The sequence below is a fragment of the Saccostrea cucullata genome, unplaced genomic scaffold (assembly GCF_032062105.1).
Source record: "Saccostrea cucullata isolate Sc308-1 unplaced genomic scaffold, CSIRO_AGI_Scuc_v1 ctg1456, whole genome shotgun sequence".
In the NCBI taxonomy this organism is placed as follows: Eukaryota; Metazoa; Mollusca; class Bivalvia; order Ostreida; family Ostreidae; genus Saccostrea; species Saccostrea cuccullata.
In genome coordinates, this window is record NW_026923075.1 from 93,536 (window position 1) to 108,428 (window position 14,893).

Sequence of the window (14,893 nt, forward strand, 5' to 3'; positions counted from 1 at the left end):
ATTCCTCTGTCGATACGATATATCCCGGAGAGCTTGAGATAAAAGATACCACAGAGTCTAACACACCTGTTTTATACTTGGATATTTTACTTGAAAAAGACATTAATGGTAATCTATCAACCAAGCTCTATGATAAACATGATGACTTTAACTTTTCTATCGTCATCTTCCCTTACGTATGCAGCAATATACCTTCATCACCTGCATACGGAGTTTATATATCTCAGTTGATTCGATACGCAAAAGCATGTTCTACGTATGAACAATTTCTAAAAAAAAAAAAAGTAAATTATTGACAAACAAGTTGATGAAACAAGAATATTAGCAGTCTCGTTTAAAGTCATCATTTCGTAAGTTCTATGGTTGATACAATGACCTTGTCAGCAAATACAATTTATCATTGAGTCAAATACAGACTGGCATTTTGTATACTAATTGTTAGTCCATTATTAACAAACTGAATTGACGACGGATTTTCCCTTATTTCCCGATCATGACAAAGAGCACAAGTCGGTGTGACCGGTCGGCAGGGGATGCTCACTCCTCCATGGCACCCATCCCACCTCTGATGTTTAGGAGGCCCGTGTTTGCTCTGACCCTATTTTGTATTAGTTTAGTTTAAAATATATTTTATTCATTGAATTGGATTTTGCATTGTTTAATGGACTTTTGAGTTTGAATACTGTTTGCTGTATATTTCAATGAAGCAGTTAAATCATATGTTATGACATACCAGGTAATATATACAATTCTTCAGTGTCATCGTTGGGTATGTTGGTCGCCTTCTAATGTATATCTATCGAGAAACCTCTATGAATATTGAATTACTGTGTACACGTGCTGTTTCACTGTAACGTTTTGAAGTACGATATGTTGAGAACCTAATGTTGAAGCAACAATTTTCTATGCAAAACTAAAATTCACATCACAATGTATCGGGAATGCTTATAAACACTTTTAAATTACCAGTAATTCCTCAATGGTTTAGATTTTGTTTTTGAAAGAAAAAAACGCCTAGTTTATAAGAGCTGATATTATTATTCCAATGAGTTCTTTGACTTTGTTTTTAGATAAAATCATTTCGTAAAGGTAAATGTATCCCTCTTGATTTTTTTTTTTCAGAATGCACAGTGCATGGTAGCAACTAATGTAAGTTGGCTGTTCTCTTCTTCTTTTCTGATAACAAGTGTACATCACTGATGCTGCAGAAGAAACATTTCTGAATTGTAACTAATTTCAATAATATTTTTCAATCAGTACATAATCCAAACCCAAGGGAAATAACTCTGTGTGTTCTTTATATATCAATGTACATGTAGAAATGGTCATCATAAAAATAACAAATTTGGTTCACTTTTTTCAATCTTGGTATAAAATTGGCGAGTAGATGATTGAAAAAAACAACAAAAGGAAATATTATATACAAGATAAAGTACAATATACAATTCATATAAAAAAATTATATTATTTACGAAGCAAGAAAACCTGAAACACATAAATATTCATGACATTAAAAGATACATCATGTTGATTGTAGCATTTTTTGATGTAGAACAGAAATATTCTCTGCATAAATACACTTCAAATATGAAACCGTAATTGTAGCACTTGACTGGTCTCGTTGATGTAAATTTACACTGTTGTATCAATTTTGTAAAATCATATCCAAAGTTACAGAAGTATACTCCAAGGGATGCAAAAGGGTATTATTTTACCTGCGGAATCCTGTGTTCCTCCATCGAAAGTCACAATAAAAATCCCGTGTACAATGTTTCAGGAAGCAGTTTAATCCTGCATCATTCTTACAAACTCTGAAATAGATTTTTTAAAAAAGGTTTAAATTGTCTACATCACAGTTTACGAATTCAGTTAACTGTTTCACTAATCATATTGGCTTTGTTATCTATTATTTATTTATAATTTTAATTGATAGAGATTTTTTTCGAAGTCCAGAAATATTTAGGAATTTAAATCTTTCTGTCTATGTTGGCGATATTTTATTTAAATGATTTGTTGAATTTCAGATTGACAATAATTTTATAGTTTTTCAGATCAAGTCTTCCAACAATCCCTCAGAATTCCCATGGTTCCAATTGCGCCTCTTTTTTAGAACTTTGTGAAACAGAATTCATTCGAAAATTTCTGCTTGAAAAGAAGAAGTCTCTCGCTTGGTCTTCAATAAGAAATATCAACGACGTCTCATCTATGAATAATATTCATTTTTGTTTCCACTTTGATTCAACATATCCCTTTGACGTGAGATAGAAAACACCATATAATCTGAAGTGTCTGTTTCATAATTAGATATTTACTACTAAGAGGCGTTCGTGGTAACTTAACAAATACTTTATGATTAACGTGATTACCAACTTTTCCATTAACTTCCTGATTAATGAGAAATATATCATATCACCTGCATATGGAGCTTATGTCTCCCAGTCAATTTGATACAGAAGAGCAAGCTCTGCATACAAATAATTTCTGAAACGAGGCAAGCTAATCACAAATATGTTGATGAAACAAGGATATGAACAGACTTATTTTAAAAAGTAAACATTTTGCAAATTTTATAATCAATATAATAATCCTTGTCAGCAAATACAATCTATCATTAATTGTAATGTTGACTGAATACTGATTGTTTCCATACAAATTGTACGGTAATTGTTTTTACACTGAAATGTTAATGGATTTTATCGTTTACCAGATCATGAAAAAGAGCACACAGCAGGCGAGACCAGTCGGGAGGAAATACTTACTTCTCCATGGCACCTGATCCCACTTCTGATGTTTTAGAGGTATGTCTTTGCTCCTGTATTGTTTCAGTGGACATTTTAGTATGCTAACTATTAGTTTTCTTCATTAATGTAACGATACCATATTAAATTGATATTTTTGTCCATAGAAAGTGTTTTGGTAGCTATAGGTTTCTTCTTCTATTTTTTTTTTTTTGGGGGGGGGGGGGGGGTTATATGGTTTTTCTTCCTAGGTTTTACCTGTCTTGACTCTTTGTTTGTTATTCAAACAAACCCAGTCAGGAAAAAAATCAAGTAAAAATATTTTAATCGAACAGTCAAAGTGATGTTTGTGAACGAATTTTTTTTAATAAATGCATATCATAAATGATTAAAGTGGATAATATATTTCATTTTTTTTTAGAAGGGATAGCAGTTTGCCGATATCTCTCATCCTCGTTCTTTGCCTCTTTGACTTTGAACCTTAAATTATTACCTTCGTAATCAATCTTTCCGTCTTTGTCTAGGTCAGCCGTTTTAATCATGTCCTCGGCCTCTTCCTGTGATAGTTTATCCCCCAATTTCATCATGGCTTCTTTTAGTTCCTCTGCGTCGATTTTTCCACTGCCATCTTTATCAAACAATTTAAAAGCGTCCATCATCGAGTTTTGGAATTCCTCCGGATGCTTATAATTTTCAACCATGTATTTTTCAAACTCTTCATATTCTATTTTTCCATTACCTTAAACAATAGAACGCTATTAATAATTACAGGTTAGACACATGAACTAGATAAAATGTGTTTGTAAAACACTGATGCCACCTTGTGGCAGTTCATGGCAAATGTATAAAATATTTCAAAACTGTATCAATGAAATAGCAAAGATTAAAATCTTTCAAAACTATGTCAAAGTCATGAAATGTTAAAGCACCAATCACTCGCAAGTTACCCCAGTTTTTTTCCACCCACAAAGTTTGTAAAAACTTTTGTTGTTAAAACAAATATTTTATGGTTTATACAAATATTTGCAATCTGTCTTTGGATTAAATGTTGACTGATTTTCATACTGTATTATCTGCTTATTTCTCCGTTTATGTGATCATGTCTAAGGACACCTGGCGGATGTGACAGGTGAAATGGGGATGCGTACTCCTCTATGACACCAGATTCCATTTTTGACACCTGTGTTCGCTCACAAACATTTGTGCCTGTTAACTATTCGTTACATGCATGTTTCATTCATAAAAAATACTTTGAAATTTCTTCAGTACCCCACAACTCTAACAAGCAACCGTTTGCAAGCATGAATAAAATGAAGGTTAACCCTCTTCCAAAATTATGACAAAAATCGTGAATCCGATGATGTGGAGTAAGCCCAAGGCTAGGCAAAACTTGTTACATGTTGAAAATATAGCCTTCCAAGTGAATTGTGAAATCCGTGAAATTGCTTGTGAAATCCCCCTGTTAAAGAGTAGGGCTAAACGGAACCTATGAGCCCAACATATGATACAGCTAGTCAGCATGTTTTTTTTTTTCAGATTTTATTTTAACCATCACCAAGATTAAAATCCAAAAAGTAACTGGAACTCTAATCAATAGTCATTTTCTAAAGTAATCAACAGACTTATATCTGCTATGAACTTAATTAATTAATGAAGTAATTACCATCAGTATCTAGGCGCTTCATTAGTTGTTGTACCTCTGCCTTGGTTGGGTCTTGTTTAAAAGCCCTCATGACAGTTAGAAGTTCTCGGGTGTTGATATAGCCGCTGTTATCTTTGTCAAACATGTTGAAGGCATGTCTGAAGTCTGGAAAAATTATACAGTGTAAGACCTTCTGAGTCTAGGTATCATTTAACATTTTCTTATACGTTCTAATATGCACTTTATGATTAAAAAAAAACATTGCTTCCGTATTTATTAGATATAATCTCATTGTCTGATAACAAATTTCTATATTGTCACAAAGGTTATAAATATTGATTCTGGTATACCCTATACACAATGATATTGTGACTCCCAACAAATATTCATCATCAAAATGACAATTGCTTTTTTCCTTGCTGTTTTTATTTGATATTTGTATTTCATTATTAATTCATATTCATTAAATATGCATTTAGATATCCAAGATTTCAGAAGCCCTAAAGAATTCTAATTTTGAAACATTAGATAACTATATGTTTTTAATCTGATAAAACACACAAGTGTTAGATCTATTTTCTTGATTGATTGAAACAGTCAAAACGTACGCATTTTTAATGATAAAAAAAAAACAAAGTAAAGCAGAGTTGATTTTAGAGACAAGGATAACTAAAATTGATCTTACATCCTGTCTCAGTAACTTTCATAAATAATTTCTATGTGTAAAATTCTAGGACGAAAAAACTTTTTTTCTGTGCATGAATAATTTACAACTTAAAAGAAAATTCAGTAATATATACAGCAAATACAACTATGTATAATAGTAGAGAACCGTGACAAAAGTCAATCAATAATTGCATCCGGTATTTCGGAAAACTATAAACGTTGCAATTAAAGAAGATATGAATTAAACTTCACCCTTTTGAATACAAAAAGTGATATATGTACCTTTCTTTTTCTCCTCTGACAACCCACTCTGTAAAAATGAAGCATAATTATGACCCTAGCATGGAAAAAAATACAAACATCAAAAATAATTTATTTCTTCATTTATATATAAATTTGTGTGACATCAACGATTAAATAAACTATGTCAAATTCCTATTTAAGTATGTTACCTGAAATTATGAGTAGTCGTTAGGGTGAAATGGAATCGCTTACCATGGTGTTTGTTTCAGGACAACACAGGTTCTCTCAGGCTCCGAGCATCCCAATCAATGTCAAACAAACACGTCTCACCGAGTATCTGCTGGTATTTCCAGTGGTATTATACGCCACATTGGGCTTTTAAGCTAAATAACGGTCTCCATGCTTGTATTACAGAGGATGGTATCATCAAATGAAATCTTGTTTAATATTGACGATAAGGGGATATTGCATGGAACGGTAAACTTTCCAGACCTTTAATAAAAGATGTTAATGGTATATCGTGTATTTGTAAATATTGAAGTACTCATTCCATGCATACCTGATTTTAAGTCTATCTATATCCGGACTATGATTGAACTACAATTAACCTTGCTTGCTTTATTTTTGCTGGACTGGACACCAGCTAATTTTTCTGAGTAAATTTAATCCATGAACCTAAGAAGTTTTTTTTTAAGAAAATGTTCATTGTAGTTTTAATATTCTTTAAAAATTGTGCAACAAAAGAGACATTGGAGTTCTTAAAAAAGAATCCTTTGGTGAAGGATCTGTCAGCACATTTTGTCATAGAATGTATTGTATTCCAACATTTCCAGGATATTTTGATGGATTTTTTTATTGCATTGCATATAATTTGTATGCATGCTTAAGATGCAAAGACTTGCATATGTAGACAAACATAAATTTTTATGACAACAACATCTCTCAGTGCAGTCATTCATTCTATTATAATTAGATAAATAATCTATCTAGGAACTATTATCACATCTGGTCTCATTCCGGGTGTTGAATAAAAACACCTTGTTTGAATTGAGTTGCTAAGCTTTTTTAGGAGTAAGATTCAATAGTAGTTGTTAACATCAAGTGAGTTGTTTCGGTTTAACTTTCCATAACTGTTACAGTAAAATGAAATAAAATTAACGGACTGGGATTGCTAATAACACATACACTGTCTTGTAAATTTTGTTTCACTTTTATCTGTGATTTTCGATGTTTAATGTTAAAGGAGATGGGTGAACATGACGTGAGATAAGCCCATAGCGCAACAAACATGACGGTGAAAAATATATCAAAGTTTTCCTTAATATTTCATCTCTCATTAAAGTATACTTTATATAAAATGTCTACAACTTACCCAAATCTCATGAAGAATGAAGTTATTTGCCAATGAAATATGATATGAGTGGGTCTTCTCTCCATTTCTTGAAAGTTAATCCTCAAAGTTTGCATAGAAACATACATATTTTGGTTAAAAAAATTATGGAACATAGACCAACTATACCTTAAAAAGATAGTTTTATGACATAACTTTTGTATCTTTTCAAGAAATACTTGAAGTCCCTTTAGTCAATGGTCATATCACAAATGTGATTTAAATGCCACAATTCATCAGGACTTGTGTAGCGTAGTGGTTAGCGTGCTAGTCTCAACAGAGAATGCAACTTACGATTTTCATTGCCAGGGTTCGAACCCAATGGATACCACATTATTTTTTTTCATATAAAAGAATAAATTTTAACAAAAATTTTTCCTCAAATTTTTTTGTTTATCATGATTTCATAAAAATCAATGATGAGAACATTACTTTAAATACTACATTCATAATTTGAATATGATTTTTTTATATATCTGAAGCTAGTGGGCTTTCTGCACGCTAAGTTCACCCATCTCCTTATAAGGAAACAGAGATAAAGGTAGATATGTTTCTTTTTTCTGAAGTATCAGCATTTCAGAGGATATTGTAAACTAAGGGTCACTTGTTTTGACCACTCAGTAATTCTTCTGCTTATGGAACAACAGCGATAAAGCCAAAGGTTAGTCTTCTTGGGAAAAATACATATAGTTACTTACCAAAAAAACTAACAAATCTATGTTTTACATCAAGCATCTAGTATGAAGTATGTTTATGTATATTACAACATATGTCTAGTATAAAGTACTAGTATTTTATTTATTACATCATGTATGAAGTTATTACAAAGATTTTTATTTTTTATAATAAAGTACATTGTAAACACATTGTAACGGTTTCTGTGTCTATTTAGGCCTCAAATATCATGCATTAAACATATTATTTTGTTGGATCAAACTGTCATTGAAAGTACATGTATATAGTACACAACATATTTGAGTCATTGTTCAAATAAATCATAAAAAACAACTTGTTCAAGATGGACGGATGTTCTTTCATTTTAGCTGCCTCTATCTGTAGACTTTTAGTAGAAGGTTTCTATTTCATCATAATTTTAACGAATTCTGAAAAAAACACAATGTAATGTATAAGTTTCAGTATACAAGAAAATCGATTACAATCAACCATCAACATAAAAATCTTCACTTTTCTTCTAAACAGTGTTCCTACCTTTATAATCTACCTTCCCGTCAGAATCTAGATCCGCCTCAGCAATCATTTCATTCACATCCTTGTCTGACATACGTTCTCCGAGATTCATCATAGCAGTTTTCAGTTCCTCTGCGTCAATCTTTCCACTTCCGTCTTTATCAAAAATTTTGAAGGCCGCTTGCATTTCATCCTCTACCTCGTCCGGGTTCTTGAATTTACTCGCCATATATTTTTCAAATTCTGAGTAATCTATTTGCCCATTTTCTGTTATAAAAAGAAATAAGAAGAAAAGTTTGGATATATATTCACAATTGCTATCACCCATCATTTATTTTCAATATGAGAGTTGTTATCGGTTTTCGTCCGTCGTCATAAGATAACATTGGAACATTTTCAGTTCTTCTTTTAATCAGCCAGACTAATTCAACTTATTTTATTGTATAAAATAAATCGGCGAAAAAGTTTCATCTGCATTAGAAGACCTACCATAGGACAGATAGAATACATGTATGAAACTTTGCTGACATTTTAATTTACGTAAATTAATAAAATTCAAAATGTGATATAAATTTGAACTATTTTTAGAAGATAGTTCGGGAGACGTCACGTACTGTTAGTGTCCAGTTCGTCAATCATGGCCTGGACATCCGCGTCAGTGGGGTTCTGCTTCAGTGAATGGAGGACTGTCTTCAGTTCAGCGGAATCTATAAAGCCACTCCCATCCTTGTCAAACAACTCAAAAGCAGATTTTATTTCTGAAATGTACGGAATGTATTTCATCAGTGTTAAAGTGAAGCAAGTCTTGGTCTTAACATGTTTGGAACTTTTCATCTCAAATGTTTGAAAATTATTGCCCATACATGTATACAGTTTTGAGACTCTAACAATAGCCAAAAACAACCGTAGGATGTAGCAATTCTAAATTCAGCTTAATGAACAAACTGTGTTGCTAAATTGTTCTACTACAAAGTTTCTTATGCATTTGTTAAAAAGACTGTTCTGATGAAGTGCTCTGAAATAGATTTTACTTACTTATATATATATTGTTTGATATGAACTGTTCTGTACATATAAATAAATTACTTGCTTTGTAATAAAGTGTTCCGATAAAGAAATGCCTATTAAAGTGAGATACAAGTACTTACAAAATAATAGTACAATATATAAAGTATAATTACCTTGTCTTTGTGAATCTGAAAGCTCACCCTGAAATAAAAGGATAGAGATAGTTTTATAATTCTTTAAAATTCTTTTAAATCTATAGAAAATGTAGCAAAGGCATGTTTTCAATTAGATTATTATTACATTAAAACTTAATATTTTCAGAGTACAATTTGTAATTAACTTTGGACATCAAGCATACCATGTATTGATCTAAAATTAAGACCATTGAAAAATATTTTATTATTATTATTATTTACGTTGTTTTTTTTCTTTTTGTGTCTGTAAGAGTGAGTGTGTATGTGTTGGGAGGGGGTACGTTTTCTTGTACTTTTATGAGTTTCAATACCTATAATTACTTTTTTTCATTTTTCGACTCAGTCATTGTAAATCATGGTAATATATAAACAGAACTCTGAATAGAGTTATTGAATTCGATTTTTATATGATGCATTGTTCCCAAGACTGTTGGACGAAAAATTCCCATCAATAGAAACTGAGAAAGTATTGAACGTACAGGTTTAAATGGTTAGAAAAACAATTATTGGCAACGACATTGTTTAATTTATAGCATGTTAACGTGCGATTGATCTGTGACTAAGTCACTTCTTAAGTTTCATAATAAATTCTGGGACAAGTCTTTCACATTCCTCATGTACTCGTTATTTGCGAAAGTGATTATTAGCTCATATTTCATCCTTGTGTATTCATCAATGGTTGATTGAATTTGAGCTTCAATCCAAATTTTAAACTTGCGCAATAATCTCTTTAAAAGTTGATCACTCTGTATCTTCATGGCGGCATTTAAATTGGTTTGAAAAAAATTTAAAATGAGTAAAGTTTTTTGCTTAAGTTTTGTTTCTGTTTCACTTCATTTGTAATAAAAACATTAAAGATAACAAACAGTACTTGATCTAGAAAAAATTATAAAAAAAAAAAAAAAACAAAAAGAAACATTAAACTATGAAATTTTAAAATATGCTATTAAAATGCTCCCTGAGAAATCAACTAGCGTTGTTGTCGAATTTTACATATATTCCTGGGGGAAACTCAACAAATTTTTATTTACTTGATATTTCAAATGTATGCATTGATATTTTTTAAGTTAATTGGCTTAAAACACAACAACCACTTACCATGTTTAATTTTCCACTGTCCCAATAGCCACTAGCGAGAGTTGGAGGGCCCCGGTATTGTACCAACACAAACAGTGACGATCGTAACTAAGATGTCCTATCTATAACGACGTCAGTCGATGATCACAATCCATGACATGTCCGAGGGAGAGAAAAAAACATTAAAGTCTGTTTTGAAAATATGGGATTTAAATACACAGCGCTCGAAATATCAACTATTGCTTGAATTATTTTTTGCTGTATTGATATTGTTGAAAAAATTTAAAGAGCATGGATCTCAAATCAAAACATGTTGGAAAGAGTTGTGTGATAAGTGATCGATGCTTGAAGAATTCTTTTCATTGTTTAAAACATGTTGCCTAGTTATCAGATTACCATTTTTGCTCTTAAAATTTCATTTTTCCCTATCTACTTTGTAAAAATACTAAATTTTGCTTGTTTAGCATATTATAATAGCCATATATTTCAGTGTTTGGTCTTTAAGGCATTGTCGTCACAAAATGAGAGCAAATTACAACTCGTGGAATCTGTATTCTCTTGGGGGTTTCTGGTTCGCCATAAAACAACTTCTTTATACTAAGGATTTAGGAAAATTGAAATGCTTCCTTCAAACTCATTGAACTGAATATTTTAAAAAAATCCATCATAGCTGATAATCCTGTAAATTAATTTGAAGGCAAAAAAAAAAATCGATAAGACATATGGAATGTCGATATTTCCTTGGTAAAATACTGACATTTAACACAGAAATAATGAATAAATGAAAAGCTTTAAATGAGTTATACTTTGCTTTTGGAAAAAAATATTGATTTCTTTTCCAAAAGATATAAATCTCATCAATTACACATTTATAATTCTTATTAATAAACATTTTATGATCTGCAAGGGGATTAATATATAAGGCTGTAAACCCTGTAGCTTTTGGAACTATTAATGAAATCTGGGGAAATAAAGATTAGGTATACCCCTCTGTTCCACATCCCCTTTATTTTATTTAATACTTTTATATTGTTTTAGAAGCACATTCTACCTATTAATTGAAACCAAAAAAAATCTGCAGTTCATGAAATCATTGATTATTTGATAACAGGGATTAGGGAAACACCTCCCTCCTTGGTTGTAATCACCAATTCTTAGAATGTATCCCATGCATGGTATCAACTTAGAGTATGCATTGAAGAGATTCAATACGCGAATTAATGGTACAATGGAAACAAAGCATTCATTGATATACTGAAATCATTAGAAAAAAAGATGCAAGAATTAAGACATATATAAATCAAATAAAAACATGGAAAGTAACAGATTATTTCATGTATCCAAGATGAAGACTAAAAATTGTAATTTAATGTTTAAAATCTGACATTGTTATCAATAATAAACTAGTTCTAATTGTAACGGGGACCGTTACAGATGTTCCCCAAACGCTCCTCAACTCCCTTTTTGTGCAAATTTCAATATGCTTAGTTTCACAGGATTTCATAAAAGAATTTTAAAAACTACAATGATATTAACTTTTTGTCATTTAACGCATTGTTCGTAAACGCACGTGCATGCACATGCAAAGTGATCATGACATGTTGTCTAAACCATTAACATATCTTTATATTCCAGAAATCAATAAAAAGTCATAAAAATATGAATGTTACCGTTTTTCAAACATATTGTTCATTTTACGCATTGCGTGTGCGCATGTGTATGCAAGCACGTCCTTGCATTCAATTTTGATAGCAATATCATGTAGGAATCCATAATAGCTATTCATATTCTAAACTTCATCCTGTTTTGTTGAGAAACAAGAAAGATATAGGCATGTAAAGTTTCAGCCAATCAGATTGCAGCACACGTGGATTTACGTGCTTTCATGATAATTCTTATATATCATGCTGTAGATCTTCATAATATGTGACTAAGTTCAAAATTTCAGAGGATTATGACGTAAAACAAGAAAGATATTGAGACTTTAGTTTCAGCCAATCAGAGCAAAGCGCACGTGCATGCGCGTAAGATCTTGCAATTTTGACCATGTCATCTTGTCCATACTACTACTTTATTCATGCATTGTGAGTTTCAAAAAGTTCCATTAAGAAATATAAAAGTTACGCCTTCATCCATTATCTTGGTAATTTCACATGTTGCACGTGCGCGCTCTTGCCAGCACACGTGCATGTACGTGCTTTCATGAAAATATTATATATCATGCTGTAGATCTTCATTATGTGTGACTAAGTTCAAAATTTCAAAGGATTATGACGAAAAACAAGAAAGATATTGAGACTTTAGTTTCAGCCAATCAGAGCGAAGCGCACGTGCATGCGCGTGAGATCTTGCTATTTTGACCATGTCAACACGTCTATACTACTAATATATACTTATATTATGAGTATGTAAGCATATAATCAAAAAATAGAAAAGTTACGGCTGTATCTATTATTTTGGTCATTTCACGCGTTGCACGTGCGCGCTCTTGCAAGCACGTGCGCGCAAAATGACATTTGTTCGGCAAATCTACATAACATGCCTACTGACCCTAGAAAGGTTTCACCTAAGTCGGACGTGTAGTTTACAAGATCATTCGCGGAAAAGATTTTCCCAGGAAGAAGAAAAATAATAATAATAACTAGATGCGATCTCGTTGCGAGCAACGAGAGGTCTTCCGTCCGAATTTTCGATAAGATGAGATATGATTTTGACTATGATCTTTGATAAAACAACATGGAATCATGCCTTTTCTCTTTTGATTAAATTCTTTTGATTTAGATAATATCATCAATGCGTACTTAATTTGCACATTCTTTTCTTTTTCTACTTTGAGAAACAACCAAAACTAATTAAAGAAGACTTGTAAGGAGACCTTGGATTATAAATGTAGTTTGACACAGAATTGCAACGAACCTACGACGTGACAATCCAAGTATCCCTACACATTTCATTGCTCCTTATGTTACTTTCGTTCAAGCAAACGCTCGGCTGCCTCTGTAAACCGCTATTGCGAAATGTCGGAATTGACAGAGTCCGCCGCAATTTTGGTCCCGCCTCAGATTTTTGAATGTTAATATCTCGAGTTTGAATTCATAAATTTACAAACGAATTATATATTCAGCCTAATAAGAAATGTTTCTATCAACTATACTAATATAATTTGAAAATATTGAAAAACAAAAAAGTTAAAGACGAGAGACTTTTGGCCCCTCTATGCCCCTAATTTGAAGGGCTAACCCCATTTACTTGATATCAAATGAAAGGTCTTACTATATTGCACATTTTTTATTATATATGTCTTAACAAAATATTAACAGGTAAAAAGATATAAAAGAAAACGTGTCAATTTTTGCGAGATGCTTATGAGCCTATTTTTCGAGCCCAGGCGAGCGTCAATGCCTTCTTACCTGGAAAGCTCTATATGCAAAATGTCACATCTACTCTCCTTCCTCTACCTTCACTGAAAATCTCAAGTCGATATCTTAAGTCGTTTGGGAGGAGATCTCAGGACAAGCCGACCCTCTAAAAATCAGTAAATTGTCCATATCTCACGACCGGAAGTGACGACGTACTTATGAAAAATTTCCGACAAGGTTCAGATAAATATCTATCAGATCTGAAAGTTTGGTGAGAATCGGTCCAGCCGTTTCCGAGAAATCGCGTGCACAAAATCGGTAAGAAAAATAATAATAGGGAAAAAGAAACCGAACGAAAACAATAAGGTCTTCCGTTGGAGACGGAAGACCTTAATAATAATAATAAGAAACAGAGTAAAAACAATATGTTCCCCAACTTCGTTTGGGGAACATAATAAGACTCAGTTAGACCTTAGAATCATTTTAACAACAGTCAAGATATACAAAATATAATCTAAATGTCTTCAAATTTTCATGATCAAAAATGACGTGGCTCCCAGAGAGAACATTTCATCAACTGGTGCCGCGTCCAGGATTTTTTGGAGATCCAAAAAATTCTGCTGTTTCACTCTCTCTCTCTCTCTCTCTCTCTCTCTCTCTCTCTTTTAGTTTTCATAATATTAGTAGATTGCCAAGGTCTGAAAATAACATTTACATGATGATATGCCCATCGTAAAAATAAGAATCTAATATAACTGATATTTGGTCGTAACAATAGTCCTATTTGAGCACGAGATGTCTGGGACACTATATTGTTTCCACTCCTTGCATGCTCCATGTTTTCGAATAAATTATGAAGATATCGAACAGAAACCAAACTGAAAATTCTTTTGAAACAATTCTTTTGGACAAGGAGAACAAGGACCTCTAAAAACACTAGGTCTGGGATCAGGTGCTATGGAGTAGTAAACAACCCCTCTCAACCAACACACGTGCCTTCTGCTCCTTGTTATGATCGAAGAAGAAATCCATAGGCAGTCATGTCCTGACAATTATGAGAAATGTCAGTCAGCATTTGACTTAATGATTGTCTTTAATTGCTGATAAGGTCCGGCATTGTACGACCATTGAACTTGCGAAATGCTGACATTAATGCTGATTTAAAATGAAACCGTTGATCTCTTTGTTTCGTCAACTTGTTTGTCAATAATTAAACAGTTTTAGAAATTGTTTGATTTTATTTAAAAAAGTTACACATGAGAAGAAAACACTTGCTGTGACCTCGACAACTCGGCGTTTAGATATATTGACGACATATCAATTAACAATAGATACTGCAATTCATATGTTGTTTCCATATATCCAGGGGAACTTAAAATAAAAGATAC

At 32.2% G+C, this 14,893-nt stretch overlaps 2 protein-coding genes across 3 annotated transcripts; both read right to left on the bottom strand.

Annotated features, from left to right (window-relative positions):
- Positions 1 to 1,477: 1,477 nt before the first annotated feature.
- On the bottom strand, positions 1,478 to 5,797 carry LOC134263080 (uncharacterized). Of its 2 annotated transcripts, none has more exons than XM_062745384.1 (5): positions 5,542 to 5,797; positions 5,329 to 5,356; positions 4,402 to 4,545; positions 3,232 to 3,477; positions 1,478 to 1,811 (listed from the first exon to the last, which is right to left on the bottom strand). In XM_062745384.1, exons 1-5 carry the CDS (start codon positions 5,542 to 5,544, stop codon positions 1,786 to 1,788), a joined length of 447 nt encoding a protein of 148 aa, XP_062601368.1. In that variant the 5' UTR covers positions 5,545 to 5,797; the 3' UTR covers positions 1,478 to 1,785. The 2 variants fall into 2 exon arrangements, with proteins under 2 accessions (XP_062601368.1, XP_062601369.1); XM_062745385.1 differs by having other exon boundaries at positions 5,499 to 5,795.
- Positions 5,798 to 7,386: 1,589 nt separating this feature from the next.
- Positions 7,387 to 10,450, bottom strand: LOC134263079 (neo-calmodulin-like). The gene is made up of 5 exons (XM_062745383.1): positions 10,168 to 10,450; positions 9,049 to 9,076; positions 8,482 to 8,625; positions 7,889 to 8,134; positions 7,387 to 7,782 (listed from the first exon to the last, which is right to left on the bottom strand). The coding sequence occupies exons 1-5, from the start codon at positions 10,168 to 10,170 to the stop codon at positions 7,757 to 7,759; spliced, it is 447 nt and encodes a 148-aa protein (XP_062601367.1). The 5' UTR covers positions 10,171 to 10,450; the 3' UTR covers positions 7,387 to 7,756.
- Positions 10,451 to 14,893: the final 4,443 nt, after the last annotated feature.

Excerpts from the sequence above, each read along its gene's own strand:
- LOC134263080 (XM_062745384.1), bottom strand. Across the intron at positions 3,478-4,401 it reads GAAGCGCCTAGATACTGATG|GTAATGGAAAAATAGAATAT; the intron begins GTAATTACTTCA and ends CTATTGTTTAAG. Across the intron at positions 1,812-3,231 it reads CGGAAAGATTGATTACGAAG|AGTTTGTAAGAATGATGCAG; the intron begins GTAATAATTTAA and ends AATCTATTTCAG.
- LOC134263079 (XM_062745383.1), bottom strand. Across the intron at positions 8,626-9,048 it reads TTCAGATTCACAAAGACAAG|AAATAAAATCTGCTTTTGAG; the intron begins GTAATTATACTT and ends CGTACATTTCAG. Across the intron at positions 7,783-7,888 it reads CGGGAAGGTAGATTATAAAG|AATTCGTTAAAATTATGATG; the intron begins GTAGGAACACTG and ends TGTTTTTTTCAG.